Raw genomic sequence first — 19,268 nt, 5'->3', positions numbered from 1 at the left:
TTAAATTGCAGATTTCTATTCGCAAGTCAGAGAAAAGCGTAGCATTTCAAGCGAATCACTATCCCCAATTTTCTATTTTCCGCAGAGGAACTGGAAGTGCTAACTTGAATTGCCTTCGTGTTTCTGTTTCAGGATTTTTTTAATAGTTTGGTGCATTTCAGAGGAAGCATTCTTGGATGATGATGTGAGTTGCATTCATTAACCCTCTCAGTGTTCCAAAAATCACTTTTGTGGGATGTTGAAATTTGTAGCCATACGTATGGAAGTCAGTTCGATGACATTCTGTCTTCCGATAAAATCAACTTGCTTTATTCGATTCAGTACCAGAGACATGCTGTCTGTTTCGCCTAGGGCTTCATTATTGTGTTTGACATTGTTTATTAATGTATGTAATGTTTTTTATCCGTGATCATAGCAAATGGGCCATGCTAGAATCTATTTTCTTTGAGAAGAGTTCAAGATTTGATCCTGTCTTCTCACCGTTGCATTTAATTCACAACTAGCAGCGAAAAATATACACTGTAAGAACTATCTTCGCAGAAGGATTAAAATGTTTTCTTTATTGGCTGAAATTTGTTGTGATTTAAGAAACTGCTTACATACAACCTAATATTAAAATGTGTGTGTAAGGTGGCTGACCTTATATTCAGTTGCCATCTTTGTATTAAAAACAAATATTTGGTTTGATTAAATGTGGGCCCTACACACAAATATCCATTCAGTTTTCACCCGTTCACTATGTTAGGGGTTTCCAAACCCTCTTAATCTGAGTCATCCGAACCTATAAAAGCGACTTGAAATGAGATTTATTAATGAACGTTGAATATCTGTGACGTACTCTATCAAATTGTTTGTTTGTTATTGAATGTGGCATTTCTTCTTATTCGTTTATAATTATATTATAATTGTTAATAATATAAATATCTGTCCCGCTTTACGCCATGCAGGCGTAAAGCGGGACAGCTTTAATTTATTTTACTTTACTTTTATTATAATTGCTAATTAGTTTTCCCCCTTCCGAGAAAGGTTCATTGCTCCTGGGGGCCCCGGCTTACGCTCTGGGAAACGCTTCGCTGTGTAAGTGCCTACTTTAGGTTGTGATAATTTTTATAGCACTTATGTTTTTTATTTTAGAAGACGACATTCCCAACAACTATCATATAGCAACAAAGCGTAGGACTGGTTCCCGATAGCAATGATGTTACAAGACGGTATGGGAAACAGCAACGCGTACCTTGCTTCAAATTCTTTAGCCTGTACTATGAAGCTGTAAATTGTGCAGTTTAATGATCCACAATTCAGTGGTCCATTTTGTGTACGCTTTCCCCTAGAACAGATTCTAAGTTTAATTTTATCGGGTATAATCTGTGAGGTTCCCAAAGTCTGTAATTATGAATATATGAGACAAGAGGAACTAGGGGCGGAATTAGAAAGGTGTGTTGTGTTTGAGAATGTCTTCTGTCTCTTCTATTTAGTTACATGCAGTCCATAACAAACAGAGCGAAGAGGAGACTGGCTACATACCAGGGCGACTGCGATGGCGCGATTATTGCTATATTATGAGTAATTTTCTCGAATTCAGGTTTCTGTGAACGTTATATAACGCATAATTTTATTCGGGGGGGGGGGGGGGGGTAAAGCACCCGGGGCCTGAAGCTAATCTGTCACATTTAGTGCAGAGGAGCTGTACCTCCACTCTCCTATACGTCTTTAGTCTGACAGATATTAACAAATGTTTCAAAGGAGCTTACTGTCTCCTTCATCAGGTTGGTGATAAATATTTGTCAGTATATACCAGACAGCGCGGTGTTACATACCAAAAGACAGCTATCTTCTCCTCGTCGCCGTGGGAACTTTAAATATCACTTACATTGTGATTTTTCTCTGTTGTGCATTACTACTAGCCAGAATGATAAGATACGTTTTGAATAGGCCTGGACCTTCCTCAGACAAGTCCGCATTAGAATCGTTAAAGCATCTCATGTTTACTTAGTAGGACACAACCTGAATGTAATATGGCATTACTGTTATCTATAGAAGTTTTAAATTCTACTTTCTGCTTGAAATTTTCGGAGACAATTATTATAACATTGAAGATTCAAATTAACTGTAAAGCATGGCACAATGGAAAATGTTGACAACTGGGAATATCAGGACCCTGGATTATCCCACCGACCGTTTATGTGAGACCAATATGTAACTCACACGGCAGAAAATTGTTTTTAATTAACTTGATGCGTATATGAGATTTGTTGTTTTAAGAGCGGTGACGATAATTATGATGTTCTTGTGGATTTTGGCGCCGTGTTGACTGATACCAAGGTTTAGGAGAAACTTACTGTCTCCATCTTCAGCCTTGAAGATCGTCCGACGAGTCACTACTGCGCCAAAACCCAGTTGAACATCATTATTAATTTGATAGCGTTTACAAATCTGTCTCTGCAGGAATTACAGTTTTGTTCCGTCCCCGTTGGACATTCGTTGTCATCCAATTACTTCGGACATCCCCAGTACCCAGTTAGCGAAATCAGCGTTGAGTCACAAACACCTGGCCGTCAGTGGCTTGCAGCGTGTGAGTGACGAGTGTGTTTAGCGACGGTAGAGCAGTTAATTGAAATCACACTTCTTTTGCACGAACCGTTTATTTTAAATCAGTTCTAGGTGGATGAAACTGGAATTCAGATCTGAGATTTTACATCGTAGAAATTTTACTGGCGGAAGAAAATTATGCGTGTCTGCATTTAGTTTTTTTCTTAATGAACGACAATGGTGTATGCGAACAGAGATTCACCCACCTAGAATGTGCGTTGCAATCTGCTTGTTGTGGTAAGGACTATATTGCTTGTCGCTTCAGTTCCCTCAGATATGCATATTATAACAGTTCATATGGAAACCGTTTTATTTAGCTTATTTTCATCAAAACTTATTTAATTGCACCGTGAAATGCTGGCACATTGTGTACGGCTGGGAGCTCGGATGCAGAAGGTACATTCCGCCCTGACCTTCTGCCCTTTGAATCGTTGGATAAATTATGGTGTGACATATTTATATCAGTTTCAGTATTTTTATACATTTGACACAGACAGAACAGTGCTTTTTTATCATCTATGTTGCAAGTTATATTAACAATTTTACGCTGTGATTTCCCTGGATGTAAAAAGAAAAAAATCATATCTTCGGATGACCTCTTAAAGGGGACACTAATACTTCCCTTCTGTTCTTTCTGTTTTACTTTTCCGTTGCTGTGTTGGGTTTATTCGTTTTTCTCAACCCTTTCAAATGGCCTTTTACGCCCACTCCGTTCTGCAGGTATCAGTAAATCGAATGAGCGTTGGACTGGGAGGGAAGGCTCTGGTTTTTGCATGGAAACAACAGTTAAACATATCCCTTTGGCTTGCCTGTTCCACATCATGCCATGCGCACGCCTTCCATTCAATCGATCCTTCCTCATATCCGACTTTTCTATTATAATCTATCGTTCATTTAATGTTCTCTTGCCATGTTTTATGTTAACTCTGAAGAATGGAATCATATAAAATATACGTTTCATACCTGGATTGGTGGGGTGGATGTGAACATAAGTTATCATACCGAGGTTGGAGTTTTGAAATAACCGCTCTAAGGTTTTCCAGGTTCATCGTAGAACGATACTTTGTTTTGATGGCTGCCACTGCTGAACTGCCTCAGTCAAGCGAAGGATGCTAAAAATGTTTATCTATATTTCGTTAAAAAATGTTTTTCATACAACCCCCCCCCCCCCCCCCCCCCAGAAAACCACTCGCGCCCCACACTTTGGGAACCTCTACTCTCTATGAAAGCTTTATAATTTTTCTGCTTTGGACTGATGAAAGAACGTCGTTGTTCTTTTACGCCATGCTTCGATTTTCTTAGATTAAATAGTCATATTTGTTGTACACCAGATTAAATCGCCATGATTCGATCGTCAGAGCTTCATATTTTTTTTAAAAGAAGAAGATGCATTTATCCTGTTTGAGGACCAGAATCACACATTGACAGCGTCTGTCTCAAATTTTGCCCTGTAATTTCTTAATTTAATTATTGTCTTGCAGAAAATAAGTGCGTGAATGATCTAGAAAATTGGAATCTCTCTGTATTATCACACGAATGTCATATTTTTAAGTGTGTAATATAAGGCCTTCTAGTATTTCAATTCTTTAGAGTCTGGTTATAGACGGGGGAAAAGGGGGGTAGGGAGTCTCATGGTGTGCATAGTTAAACAACGCTGTATAGCCATCGCTAAGAAATGTATCAGAAAACAACTGATCTAATCGATATTTCTAAACGTTTGACATTGCGTTTACATTAAAAGTACAGCGTTTGTGTGACACCCGTTATTAAAAAAAATGCCTGCATTTGTAGCTCATAACAGATCCTCCCGCATGGGTTTCATTTATGTAGGGTTGATTTCATGCTGTATTTCCTATTCATATGTAATTCTTGTCGTTTGCTTTGGTGGTGTGGTTTGCCTATACAGCAGTCAGTATAAATGGACTCATGATTCAGCAAATTGGCACTGAACTGTAAAGCATGGCCAGACGTGGAAACGGGGACATTGTGTCTAATTCCCCGGTTCCCTCGACTGCTGTACGTGTAATCAACTGCACGCATTATGATTATATTTTAATTATAGCGTATTAGAAACAGTAATTAACGAGGACAGAGACCTTCCTCCATTTCGAATTATATCTTGAAATTTTTCTGTTTTATTATTTCATTACTCAAGACATTTATGATATCCTCATCAGCACCACATTTATGACCTCTTTTGCCGTTTAAAGTAGCTGTTCAAATAAAGATAAAGAAACGCATAGGTTTTACAGTTCCATTGTTAGAAAATGTGTTATATCACACTTTCCAACATCAGCTGCTCTCCCTCATGTCGTTGGTGCTGTAAATTATTCTTAATCAATTCGCGGCTAATTGCTTTACCTGCAGTTTATGTGACTTTTATGGTAGACCTAAACGTTTGGAAACGAACCCCTGGTACCCATTGGGTAGAGGCTGAGTGGGTTCCAGAGCCCTCTGGACGTAATTGCAGAGAAAAAAGTACCTGCCGCTGTCGGGAATAATTTCGTTCACGCTGTAGTTATTTATTGAACTAGGCAATTATGGTTCATAAGAGACAAGTGCAAGTTGAATTTTGATCTCAGGTTATTCTTTCTTGGTACAGTTACAATGTATCTGCGTGTTGAATTTAAACTCTTGGATGCACTGACGAAATAGAATGACATTAATCTTTAATCTACGTAACAAAGTGGCATTGAGCAGGGTGAATGTTATAACGTACAGAAACGAAACAACGCAGGAATTTATAAAAGTGATTTATCTGATTTTGTTTTACATATTCTTGGAATATTTGGGGTTGTAGAGAGAAGATTTTTATTGTTGATGCAGCCAGTGTTTTATTTATTTTGGCAGGAAAAAAAGTTTCATTTGTCGAAACTCTCAGTATTGCTTGTGCCAACAATTTTTAAACCATTGCATCGCCGTGGAAATTTATTAAATTTTACGAATGTTTTGTCATTGCAGACCATAAGTACCTGTAATTGCTGGCACTGGCATGTCGTCAATTTTTAACGATGAATGTATAAATCATGATGTATAAGAATTTTTAAATTATGGTTGAGTCTGTATGTAGTTTATGGGATTGAGTTTGTTTAGAACCAGAAATATTTGCTGTGACCATAAAAAGCTTTACCAGTTTGACATTTTTAGTTTACGAAATGCAGTTTAGCATTTGTAGTACTGAAAGAAGAATATAAATATGCACATTTTAGGCGTTTTTGAAGGAATAAAAGAACCAAAGAATGCAGGAAACAGTTTTTTCTCCCATAGATAACAATATCTAGGTGAGGATAAATGTGAACAAGGGGTTCCTTATCTGCGTAAGACTTCAAACACTGCAGATCTATTCAACGTAGCCTATATATCGTGACGCGTCCATTCCGGATGAATAACCTTCACCCCCCTAGGAGACTTTCTGCATCTGCCAAGACAATCCATTTAGGCAATAACACATTATTACGTATGGGAAGGAGTATTCACTTTGCCACATTTTTTATGGTGTTTATGGTTCTTTTTGTCGAAAAATAACCTAAATTTGATCACTTGTGTCAATAAAGACAGTAATTCGTCTTCCACTTAATTTGATAAGTTTCCTTGTTAAAATCCAACAATTCAAAGGACCGTTTCACTTTGTCAGCTGCCCACCTAAAATCACTGAAATCTGACAACGAACTTGTTTTATTTTGTGACAAGTGCGTGAAAAGCCACTTCTTTATTTTGCGTGAACTAGGAATTTTTTAAATTATGACATTATTGACACAAGTATGATCATGGTTTAAATACTTTCTGCTTGCTTAAACATGGTACTACGTGACTATTACTGGTTAATATCGCAGTTTAATGTGACGGTGGATACATTAATAGTTCCCTTTGTTGCTGTTTTTCGTTTTAATTATGTGACGTGATGCCGTTGTGGAAAAGGACGCATTTACCATGGAACCCGCAACTAAAAATCTGAAAACTATTCTTCGTATTTTAAATCTGCAGCAGTCAGTCCTTTTATTAGCGTGTTCAACGGCGAGATAACCACCGATCTTTGTTGGAATGTACCAGATTGTCCAGTTATTTCATTTCATGCATCACAACACCAGTGACGACCATGTGGTATGTCTAAACGTCGGAGACGGAAGTGATTATACTCGTAATTTCCTATCCGAGGACAGAAGTGTCAAAGAACTGTGAACAATGGGTGCGACTCGTTCGTGGCCTTCGTGTTACGCTGCTCTAGAGGTCGGTCTTGACGTGTATGGACATGTAAAGGCGTCATTTACATCTGACTCACGTGCATGTGTGCACGCGTCTACAGATTGACTCACACATTTCCTCGTTCTGCTTAGTTGACTTCCTTGACTTATCACCCCTTCTTCGTATTCGAGAAATCCCGTGTTCTAGTCTCGGGTCAGATGCCGAGAGTTCTTGTGTTTTTATGAGCACCCCCCTCCCTACACATGAAGGGATAGTGTCTTAAGATAGGTCACGACACGCTTCCTTTCACGTTCTTATTAAATCAGCTGGAAATCATCCTATCGGTCTTCGTCGCATAATGTGTATGGTCTCAAAACGTCGTCAATAACAATCAAACATCGCATCATTCTGTATGTGTAATGCCTCCAGCAGACGCGTGTCTACAGCGCCAGGGTTAACATGAATGTTTACCTGTTAGCCTGGCTAACACGATTATCATTGAACGTTCCGTTCCTGTCATTCAAGTATCATTTAAAATCTTGTTCCATGTCAAAATGCGAAAAAGATGTAATCTCGTTTATTTTCTTTGTCTCGTATATTTATTTATATAATTCTTCAAAATGTGAGAAATGTCTCTGGTCAGGACTTCTCTTACATAGCAGTTGTGTGAAATCTCTCGTAGAATGAAGTCAACAGCGATGTGGCAATATGACTTGTTAATAACCTGTGGAGTTCCTGGAACAACTCAGACGGAAACAGCGTTGTCATTCTGGTCCATTCATCCGTAATGTTGCTCAGAGTCATTGAGCACGAGCGGTTGTGGCGTGCTGTGGTTGGGGGTTTCCTTCCCAATTCCGACGTCACGAAGCCTTTCGGTCGTTGAGAGGTTACACCGCGAATTTGTTACGTGTTTCTGAAGGGATTTCTTCCACCTTTACAAACATTTTTCGCCATTTTGGCTGGTTGGTGATTGGGGGGGGGGGGGGGGGGGTTGGCGGCCCGTTGCAAGGCCTGCACTTCATCGCGCCGACGGAAATTAACTCACGATCCCTGAGTTCCAGCGGCCATCACCCACGCCTTAGACCGCACTGTCAACGCGATCAGCATTTATAACCAGTTTTTAAAAATTTAATTTAATTAAATGGATATTTGGAATGCACAGGCGTGTTGCCGCTTATGATTAAGTCTGCAGATTTCTGTGCGCGTATACGATCGTATGAAATTTATGAAGGATTGTCTCACTCTTTGGCGTGAACCAAGGAGCAGAGATGCCGTGTTGTGTGTTGCAAACTTCGAGTCGAATGGGAGAAAGTAGCATCTCCTATCCCCGCTGCCGGGGTACATTGTGGGGTCGGATCGATGCCACAATCGGCCGGCCTTGACTGGCGCACGGTGCCTTTCCGGGGGAAAATATGTCCTGGACGTAAATGTTGGGAAACATGCGGTCTGGACTGACCAGCACAAGTTACGTGAATGCAAGAAGGATATACAGCTTATTCCTACAACAATTCATTTGATGATCTGACATACGATGATAAATAATTGGTGATAACGTCAGTCTCTGCCCTCATTCGAATTAATACTTTTGTCGTGTGCGGAAGTCAGCGTTTTATGAAGGATTTCTGTTTCTTGGAACTGATAAAACACATTTTTTCCCCTGTATACTGTGTAGCATCTTTTGTTTTGGTCATTGTCACAGCCAAGTGTTTATTCTGTGATCCTGGATGTTCAGTATTATGTTAATTAAAATTATTGAGTTAGCTGATGCGTGTGAGTTCTATCTAAATTATCTAAATAAAACTGGTACTGGGACGGTTGGGACAGAGTAGTTGGCTGGATAAATCGTCATTTGTTGTTTTCGTTAGTTATTAATGGAATGGTTTTTATCTGAATGTCTTTGGCGATGGTCTTGTGTGACAGCAGCTTTTTTTGTAGAATATTGCAAAAAATGGATCTTGCCGCTTAAAAGGTTGATTCGTACGGCTAAATAACAGATGACGTTTAATATAAATGGCAGCATTCATACCAACTCGCTCTCTGGTACTAACGGAAATGTAGAAGGACCGTTTTAATAAAAATTTCAAGAAGTGTGTTAATTAAATCAATAATCATTTGGTCTCTTAATGCAAGTGGAATAGAGAAATTCAGTACTCGTTGATCCATTTATTTAATTTTAATATCAGTATGTTGGACATGAAGTTCGGCGTATTGCATTACCTTAATGATAATGGAATGGGCTTCATAGAATTTTCTTCTCTTCATTAAGAGATCTATGGCGCATAGCCTACGTTGAATATTTATATTTTATCTGTTTTAGGCATTTTTTCATGCTCTGTCGTGAGCGGAAAACACCCTGTGGGCCCGTCCATGTCTATTTGTCTGTCGCGTATTCCTATGAACTAGGCAGCGCGCATGAATCGGGGTCATGTTTGGAACACATTGCAGAAATGAGAACGGAGGTCATTGTTTTAATACATTGTTGAAAAAGATTGTTACAACCGTGAGAACGGGCTATTGTTGACTTAGCGCCGAAGATAGAGACAGTATGTTTCTCCGAAACGTTGGTACCACATGGCGTTACAAGCCAGATTGCGACTTTGGGCGCGGCTGATAAGGGCTTCACCAGTTTTATTTGTGTTTGTTAGCCATTTTAAAATATTTTAACGTCGTTAATTTTTTTATTGGCGGAGTCATATTTCTTACTATGGTACGAGTTGTTAAGTGTAATATTTAAGCGAAAGTTGTGTGTGGTATGTTAGCTCGTGAAATTGCCCCTTTAGTAAGGCGAAGGTTCCTTTGTTTCTCTCAGATATACTGCCTCTTGTTGCGGGTTATGATTTTGTAATTACATGTACGTGCCCGTCATGCTTGGACTAGGAGCTGTACCTCCCTCCACCCAAGAGTTTAGTGGGACAGCTTTACTTTTTATGTTTGTTTATGTGGTGCATTTGACGGCCATCTTCAGAATCTCCGCCGTAAAAACCTCAAATACTACATTTTTTAACTACATTGAGTAGAGTCCTTGAGAACCTAATCATAGCTCAAGAAATTCCCAGCATAATGTGGAACCCAAAAGCTTATAACTGTAAGTTTATTGTAGAAACACTGCTGAGTTCTTTTAGTTTTATGTGTAACCGCAGTGTATGACTGTCAAAGACGAAGGCTTTATACTGTTGATATCTCTGTTGCCTATCCCTTTTTAAATGTTTGTGGGATTTGCTGTTAGGAACAAAGGGATTACGTAGTATACGAAATACTTTTCTGTTTAGCGCTGGCGTGTTGTGTTGCCTAGAAGTAAAAGGATATCTGCAGAGCACGCTTTCAGAGATTCTGCCTGTAGCGCATTCTTGGAATTCCTCAATTAGCATTATGGTATCTCTTCCTTTGTTCATACCCAAGTGTCGAGCTTGTGCATCGTGCATCACGCTTTGTGCTTCAGTGTTAAATACGCAGAGGCCGGGCTTGCTGAACGTATTCTGTAATTATCTGTAGCTTTTCAGTAACTCTAAACGGTGATTTTCAGCATTTATTTTAAATAGTGACCAAAGGCAGGTTTTCCCAAACACTGACCATCTGACTTGCTGTGACTCTTACAGTCTCGAGCCTGTTTGAGCGTTTATTTGGACTGATAGGGGAACCCATAAGTGAATATCAGATTAATCGATTGCTCGACTGGTATTCGAACCGCATTACCTCTCGAATGCAGTTCAGTTACGTTTTTTCAATGTCAGTCTGTTGTGTAACAGAAAACATGATTTGTAGACCGAAAATAACAATGATAATGGGGAGGAATCAAGAAGTTTTGAAAAATTAAAAATCCATGGTGTAAATACATTTCACGTGACATGCACAAACATAAAGTAAGTTCACAAAATGAAAAAAGGATGAAAAATCCTAAATCAGGTATTATTAGGCTGTGTATCGGCATTTAGTTTTTAGGAGAATATTTAAATATTAGTAGGAATGATGTGGAAACTTGTACTAAACAGTAAAGAATTTTGTCTCAAAAAATATATAAATATAATTTAAGTAGCGAAACCAAATCCATAATGTGGTCTTAATACAACGGTGTATTTGCAGGTGTTTTAAACGTTTACTATTCGGAGCAGGAAACGACGATAAACAATGGTAAACATCTCGGCAAGGAACGCCAGTGTGTACGCTGCTGTTGCATGAACGTTTTGCATTTTCACCTCTCATTTTAATACAAACATTATTTCTTTGTTTGTGGACGTTGCGGGTGGTGATGGCCTTCAGCTGGCCCTAATTTCCGTTTACTGAAATCCATCACGTATTCTTTTAGACAAGTCAACCAGCCACACATTGTATTGCCTTCATAATGCGGGACTCGTGTCAGATGCAGGTGGAAAGCTTGTCTGTTTTGAAGATTCCGTTATCTTAATTATTTCGTAATTAATCCAACTGTGGTCCCATCGTATACTGTCTTCTCCGACGAAATTATTAATCTGTGGAACAAAAACCGGCTGTTTCGGTACCCGCCTTGACGTTGTTGGGTGAAGGCTACAAATTTCGAAGGTTATCTTTCCTGACGTTAGGTTGAGTCTAACGCGTAAAGCGGAGGGGAGACATCGTGTATTGGTTAAAATTCCGGGTAAAATCTGAACTGCCCTCGTACAAGCTAGTCTAGGACTAGCGGATTCTTGGGCCGTAGAAATAATTTAATACATTTTGGGTGAGGGAAGGGGTGTTACTTTGCTTCATGAGACTTCAGCGTCAGCTCGTGGATACTTGCACTTCAAGCCCATGCACGTCCTGCCGATACAAAAGCGTTGCTTAGTTGCTCGTTCTCTGTCTTAGATATTGATGAAAATTGTAAATGAGTGACTGATTTCATGTAGAAGGTGTAGAAGGAGCTGATAAATAAAACGTGAAGTGTGTTGTCCAACACCAGCATTTCTGGCATATTATCTTGTCAGCTTTAATTTGGGTATCAAACCGGACACCGTGACCTGAAGCAATTCTGCTGAGTACCTGGTTGTCTCACAGACACCTTAACCCCGAGATAATTCTGTTGAATAACGTGGATCTCACCAAGATACCTTTACCCGAGATAATTCTACTGAGCAGCTGGATTTATGTTACCGTTAACCCTGCCCGAGGTAATTCTGCTGAATTTGATCCGGTTCTGTGATCGGAGTTCTTTTCGGGTTTAGATATCCGTGAGCTATGATGACTGTCATACACCGAACACAGTATCCTATTATGTTTTATTTCAGTAGATAATTTTTGTATATTTGTTGTGGAGGCAAAGAACAGGTCTCTTGCGTAGTTCCGGTCTCGTTTGTACGGTATTGCATCCGAAGGGTCCATGCCACGTTTTGTCACATAACCAACTGGCCGCAGTTCCATGCTTTATGCCGGTAGGTCACTTTCACTTACACACATATTGATTCATCAAGGTCGACATTATAAAACAGCTCCTGTTTTATTTGTAAAGTCGTAAACCAGTATCTCATTCATGCTTTCTGTACCTACTTTATTAAATATACACCATTTTCCTTTTTAATGCATTGTTTAGAGAATGCAGAAAATGTACACGTGAAGGAGAGTCATGTCTGACCTATTTCATCTGTGGGAAATACTGAACGGATTTCGATTAAATTGTATAGTAGGGGTTTATATTAGGAGTAATTTTGATGAGTAGGCCAAATGTGTAATTATATATACCCTTACATTACATGAAGTGTCAATTGAACTTCTCAGAAACTTGCTTTGTGTAGCAAATTAGTACATGGCATAAAGTGTAGTGCTTATTAAACTTTTGAATTTCATGCTAGTCTGACTGATATTTCAGAATTTGTATTCTACTAAAGTACTACAAAGAAAACACAACACTTCTTCCTTACAAAAATCAATTGTTTAATTGCGGAGTAATTAGTTTGTTTTGAGAAATCTGCAAGTACAATGCGTGGGCATAATTCAGAGTTATTGTTAAAGCAGATGGTACACATAGTAACCACTGGACTTTAAATGGTTGAGGTCGTACTCATGTGATTAGCTATTTACAAATTGCAGCCAATTAGTTTTATTTACTACTGCCCTTTTATCATTTGATCAGTAAGTGATTCATTGGTAATCATAAAATTCAGCTTAATAAATAACCTTGCTCATTTCAGCGACAAGACTGAATGAGTACATCCAGCATTATGAAGAGCTGACGTATGACCAGGAAGATGTGCACCGAAGTCACATTCGAGCACGGCGTTCTGTCACACGAGACAATGCTGTCCACCTGCGGTTCAGTTCTCATGGCCGCTCATTCAATATACGCCTCAAGAGGGACTTATCCACATTCAGCAATAACTTGGTTGTTGTCGGACCAACCGGCCAGACAGAGGATCTTGAGACATCACACATTTATCATGGCCACATAATTGGTAAGTCCAGTTATAAACTGAATAGACAAGTCCTTGTTTCATATAAACAGTGCTGTGAGGAATTGCCAAGCTTATGTTGTGAAATTATTAATAATAAAGAATGTGATCATTACCTGCAAGGTGTGAAGTACTAAAAATATTTAGTCAGCAAAGGCAATTATTACAGAAGTGAACAATTCCAATTTCAGAAACTTCATATGTAAAATTTAAGAAAAATTTGTTGAACAGGTTATTAAACTTTATTTTTATTTTATGAAAAGAATTGTAAATGAACTGAAAAATCGAAAATGAAATGGACACTTAATTTTAAAGAAGATGGAAAGATACTTTCCTTGAAGTTTGTATGAATTGTATGACTTGAATATTTATTGATTTTTGCATGTCATTCATGCTGTATTCCATCCTTGCATGGTATGAAGTAATTCAATACAATATATAGCTGAAAATGTTATCACTGTTATCCATTAGTTTGCCTACTTTTCTTTCTGTGTGTCAACAAGTACCTGCACAATTACAATATTTTAGTCATAATTATGTTCATATTGGGTCCAAAATATATGATCCACCTTTTCTTACCACCTTATCGATTCCTTTAAACATTTGTTCCATTCTGTTATTGTTGTGTGTGCGTGTGTGTGTGTGTGTGTGTATGTATGTATATATATATATATATATATATATATATAGGGGAGCCGACATAGCTCAGTCAGTATAGTCACTGGCTATGGACTGGATGACGGGTTATCTCTGCGACGGGGGCGAAGGATTTTTCCTCTAACCTCTGCATCCAGACTTGTTCTGGGGCCCACCCAACCTCCTAACCAATGGGTACTGGGGTTTTTTCCCGGGGATAAAACGCAGCCAGGGAGTGATGCTGACCACTTAACCCCTTCTAATGCCAAAGTCAAGAACAAGTAGGAGCTATACATCCTCTCCCCACAAACGCCTACATGGCATATAGTGGGACAGATTTTTATATATATGCACACACCATTATATTGCACAAGTTTGTTGTGTTTCAGGAGAAACAGAGAGCTATGTTTTCGGATCTATAAGTGATGGTATCTTCGAGGGAAAAATTGTATCACCGCGTGGTTCTTACTATGTGGAAAAAGCTCATAATTATTTTCCGAATGATTCCAACAGAACTTTCCACTCACTGATATATTCTGAGGGTGACATACAGGATCCTTATGAACACTTACGAACTGGTAAGTGAGAAATGTTTTGGTTTTTTCAGCAATTCCATGTGCTGATTGGAAAATAAAAAATGTGCACTTATGAATTTGGTACATGAAACATTCATCTATTACATTTGGTGAAATTGGTGGTGTGACTTCCAAATGCATTGAAAATGTAAATAAGCGAGGAAACCAAAACCACAGGCTTCTTAAAAAATTTCTGTAGATTATTTCGAAGTTATATGTTGCATACTATATTCATTACTATTTTAAATCATTCATAGGTCATGTGAGTGGCTGTGGGATCAATGATGAGATTATACAGTGGATGGATCACATCGAGAACTCTGCAGAAGATGAGCCCGCCGCTCTTCCCGAGACTACAAAAGGGCCCACAAAGTCTCAGGCATCTACTCCACCTACATTGGAACCTCATCCACCCCACAACAAGTACAGCCGTGAAGTTAATGAAGGCAGCAGTAGTTATCATAGAAGTAAGCGTGCTACCAAACCCAAGGAGGAAAATAAGAACACGTGTTCACTGTTCATACAGACTGATCCTCTAATATGGAGGCACATTTCAGAGCAGGTAAGAGTTTAAGATTCTGGCAAATTTTAATCCGTTGCTGCTTGGTAAATAAGGGAACTAATGATACATCATTATGTTTTGATGAGCTGCTGTAATTGGTATTGAGAGAGTGAAGAAACTGACAGCACCATAGGCAATGAAAAATATGAGATTCATTTATAGTGTGGCATTAGGTTTAAAACAATTCTTATGATGTTTTAAAACACTTTAGATAGGTTTGAGAATCATTTATCAGCCAGAATTTTAAAGATGTTAGACTAGTAACAAATATCATACAGTTATATCAGTAATAAGGTTTGTAAATTTTTAAGTGTCCTTCTTCACAGTTAAAATTTTTTTGTGTAAAATTGTATTTATTTTTAGTAAAGTGATTGTTTTTGTGTTTGAAGGTGAACAATGATCCCGAGAAGACACGGGAGGAAATCTTGTCATTGATAGCTCATCATGTCACTGCTGTCAACTACATCTATCGAGACACCAAGTTTGATGGCCGTGTTGAACACCGCAACATTAAATTTGAAGTCCAGAGGATAAAGGTACTTTCTTTTCAGATTAACAGTATTTTGCGATGATTGTATTTTATACAAAATATTTAAGCTTGGTATGTAATCTAGATGAACATTGTAAAATTGTATGGTATAGGTAAAAGGTCTATAATTATTTAGAAGATATTGTATCAAGATATATATGCCCCTGCTGTGTGTGGACAGCACTACTGTATTCCTTTGCACAACATTCTAGATCAGTGGTCCCCAACCTTTTCTGTGCCTACGGGCACATTTGAGAGTTTATTAGATCGTGGCAGGCACCAACCAATTAACAAAGCCAAATTTTCTTTTCTCTGGACAAATAAGATATGAACACCAAATAATACACAAAACAACACGACGTTTAATGATACAAGAAACCACGCAATCAAAAATACATAGTTTCATAAGTACAATTATTATTACTCAAGTGGGCAGTTAGTGTGCTGTTTGGCGCTGCATTTCATCGGCCAGTTTTTCAAATTTGGGAGTGTAGGATGATGTTGCTGCTAGCAAACGATCGTCAAGATGGGCATCAGTAAGTTGAGATCTGCGCTTTGATTTTATAATGTTCATGGTTGAACGGCCTTCATTATTCAGTATAACCTCTTTCTGTAACAACGCAGGCACCCAAAAAAAGCCTTGGTGGGCGCCATGGCGCTTGCGGGCACCGCGTTGGGGACCACTGTTCTAGATAGTAGTTCAGCAGTACGTGTTTGAAGAATTTGAGGGCAGTGTCTTTGTACAATAAAAAGAACAAAAACATTCTGTAATAGACAACTGTATTGTCTTTATACAGTAACATTATTTTTGTGTATATTAAATAGAATAAAGCCATTTGAAAGAAAATAGGTTGTCATAGAGGTTTTCTGGGGGGGAATCGAAATTGTTTTGGACTACAATGACGTGGCTTATCATACAGGGGAATTTCATTGTATTACTCACCTCAAATCTGTCAAGTCATATACTTAAAAATGTAGCTGGAAATTTGTTGCTGGTTATTTTATTAATGAAGATATATCATGGCAAGTATACATTGACTGTTCTTATATTTGTATTTGTACATGTTTTTCTCACTGGTTTTCAGATTGATGATGATGCACCATGTCGCATCCCATATCATGGGGAACCAAACCCATTCTGTCATGAGAACATCGATGTAAGCAACTTCCTGAACCTACACTCTTTGGGGAACCATGAGGACTTCTGCCTAGCTTATGTGTTCACATACAGAGATTTCACCGGAGGCACGCTAGGTCTTGCGTGGGTTGCTTCCGCCTCAGGTGTGTGTTTTATTCACACTTCAAGCAGAATTACTGCAGTATGTATTTAATGATCATAATATCAGCATAGAGTCCTCTCAGTTAATCAGATTCTTGACAGTCCCTTCTGGCATAATGACCTCAGTCTCAGTTGTTGCCCTTTGAAGCTTACCATTGGAATAACATACCGTCTGCTGTGTCATTTTAATATTTTAGAATAGTTTTTATTTTCTGTTCCATCAGAAACAACAGTAGACTTCCTTTCATAAAAAAGTGCTGCTTGTTTATATCTGATAATAAAGAAAATTATAAATAATGCATTTTGATGAACAGTATTTTGTATTTCAGAATATCAAGTTTTCAGTGATAAAATGACTTTTAAATGTTTGAACTGTTACATTGGTATATTGTAATACACTGTAATTAATCTGTTCATTTATTTACACATGATTGTTCCTGTGGATGCTATGTATTTAACTCAGATTGATGAGTTTTCAGTGGTGTGCTGTCTTGTGATTGGTTTCAGGAGCCTCGGGAGGTATATGTGAGAAGTATAAAACTTACACTGAGACAGTGGGCGGTATGTACCAGTCCACTAAGCGCAGCCTGAACACGGGCATCATCACATTTGTGAACTACAATAGCCGTGTTCCTCCAAAGGTGTCACAGCTAACACTGGCGCATGAAATAGGCCATAATTTTGGATCACCAGTATGTGAATAGTGATTAGTTTAGCATTTTTGGGGTAATACTTTCTATCCACAATGATGAATATGTACACACATAATTTGTGGTTTTATTGATGCCTATCAAAAAAGAAAAGATTTGTTTGGTAACAACGGAAGTCACAATGACACTTCAGTCTCATGATTTCCAGTTTTATGCTTTTCTCAACACAGAACATTTCATATCCGTTCTGCTTTTGCTTCAAACACATGTCCCTATTTTGGATTCTAGTGCAAGCCCAGTTTTAAATTTTTAAGTCTGTGTAAAGTCAGCCCTTCTTTTATTTTTTATTTTATTGATGCTTTAAAACTCTCCATGCTGCATTATTGATTTTGTCTGTGACAGGCATTTCATTAGAATATTCATAACTGACTTTGTCAATGGTTTGTTGCATGCCAGAGGAAACAGGAGAGAAGTTTGTGTTATGAAGAGATGCAATTATGTACATAATGAGAAATAGAAGTGGTTGCATTTACCTCATGTAGAGTTCAATCCTCAGAGTCATGGTATTTGCCTGTCCAAGAGAGGAAAAGGCAAGTGGAAGTAGTAGTGTAGTGGAGGCACCTCATAATTTTGAGGCTGTAGGAGAGAGAACCATCATCTTTGATGATATAACCCGTACAAGATGGATTTTTTGTCATGGAGCTAGGCAGAAAACTGACGTGCTTAACACTCATTTTTTGACAATAATTCTGTCTAAAAGAACAAAATATTATTTCTAAATGTATGCTATGACATGTGCACTGGACTTTACTATGAAACATCATATTTGTATTGAGCCCAAAATTTTACTGTGATTTCTGGTTAAGTTTCTGTTGGAAGTTGACTTTATCACTCTCAAGAGGCCAGAGTGACTGGAAGATGAAGGAGCAGATAGGAGGGTAATGATAAAATGGGCTTTGTAGATGGAGATGTGAGAGTGGAAATTTTATTGAATGTGCAGAGGATTATTTGCAGTGGTGCTGAATCTTTGGGATGTATCAAGTGTGAAGAAGTGAGTTCTGACTCACAAAACTAAACTTGGCTATAACAGGTTCATTACAAAGGCTGTTTCAGTTTTTAAAAGGACATTACCTCATATGTATTTGGTGGCAGTAAAATTTCTGATTTTAATGTACACTTATTTACAGCATGACTACCCGCAAGAATGTCGCCCTGGTGGTTCAAATGGCAACTTTATTATGTTTGCATCAGCTACGAGTGGTGATCGTCCCAACAACAGCAAATTTTCAAGTTGTAGCATTGGAAACATCAGCAATGTTCTGGATGCCATCGAGGATAACAAAAAGAGAAATTGCTTTACTGGTGAGTGTGACTTTCCAATTCACAGTTACTTTGGATGAAGATGTAGAATATCTCCAGTTTGCATCCTGTGGTTTGTGTGTAAAATTTGTTAAGAGTACAAAGAAAAATGAATGGCGTGTGATTTTTAAATATACATTTTGCCGTAACAGAATGTAATCAATGGAAATTACATTAGACATTTGAAGTTCATGTTGGTGAATTATTTTTATACCTTTCCAAATTGTGTTCACATCTTAGTGTCGGAAGGAGCATTCTGTGGCAACAAGATTGTTGAGGCAGGTGAGGAGTGTGACTGTGGCTATGATGAAGAGGAATGCACAGACAAGTGCTGTTATCCTCGTCTGCTGAGTGAGAAGGATAGGCTTCATAACATTACTGCTACCAGCTGTGCTAGGAAAGCTGGTACTCAGTGCAGGTTAGATGTTGGTTTATTTGCTTGTACTGGAGTGATGTGAATACATGAGACCCAATAATTAATCATGTATCTTGATGTTTGTCATTTACAATTT

General features: G+C 38.3%; 1 protein-coding gene across 4 annotated transcripts in view; it reads left to right on the top strand.

Moving 5' to 3' along the window:
• Positions 1–19,268, top strand: part of kuz (zinc-dependent metalloprotease kuz) — a 38,051-nt gene that overhangs the window by 5,666 nt on the left and 13,117 nt on the right. For 3 of the 4 annotated variants that reach the window (XR_015533753.1, XM_087343368.1, XM_022064547.2), the window contains exons 2-9: positions 12,909–13,169; positions 14,192–14,380; positions 14,635–14,939; positions 15,329–15,475; positions 16,554–16,749; positions 17,255–17,439; positions 18,585–18,759; positions 18,997–19,174. Coding sequence is in view for 3 of the 4 variants with exons in the window: in XM_087343368.1 (XP_087199494.1) it covers positions 12,909–13,169; positions 14,192–14,380; positions 14,635–14,939; positions 15,329–15,475; positions 16,554–16,749; positions 17,255–17,439; positions 18,585–18,759; positions 18,997–19,174 (1,636 nt within the window). In the remaining variant the exon portion in view is untranslated. The remainder of the gene's footprint in view (positions 1–12,908; positions 13,170–14,191; positions 14,381–14,634; positions 14,940–15,328; positions 15,476–16,553; positions 16,750–17,254; positions 17,440–18,584; positions 18,760–18,996; positions 19,175–19,268) is intronic. The other variant, XM_087343364.1, reaches the window with a different exon arrangement.

This window comes from Zootermopsis nevadensis, unplaced genomic scaffold, assembly GCF_977971745.1.
Source record: "Zootermopsis nevadensis isolate Lab colony 2312 unplaced genomic scaffold, Znev_1.0 Znev_ptg000001l, whole genome shotgun sequence".
Lineage (NCBI taxonomy): Eukaryota > Metazoa > Arthropoda > Insecta > Blattodea > Termopsidae > Zootermopsis > Zootermopsis nevadensis.
Note: the sequence above shows the minus strand (reverse complement) of the source record. Positions and strands in the feature narration are given on the sequence as shown.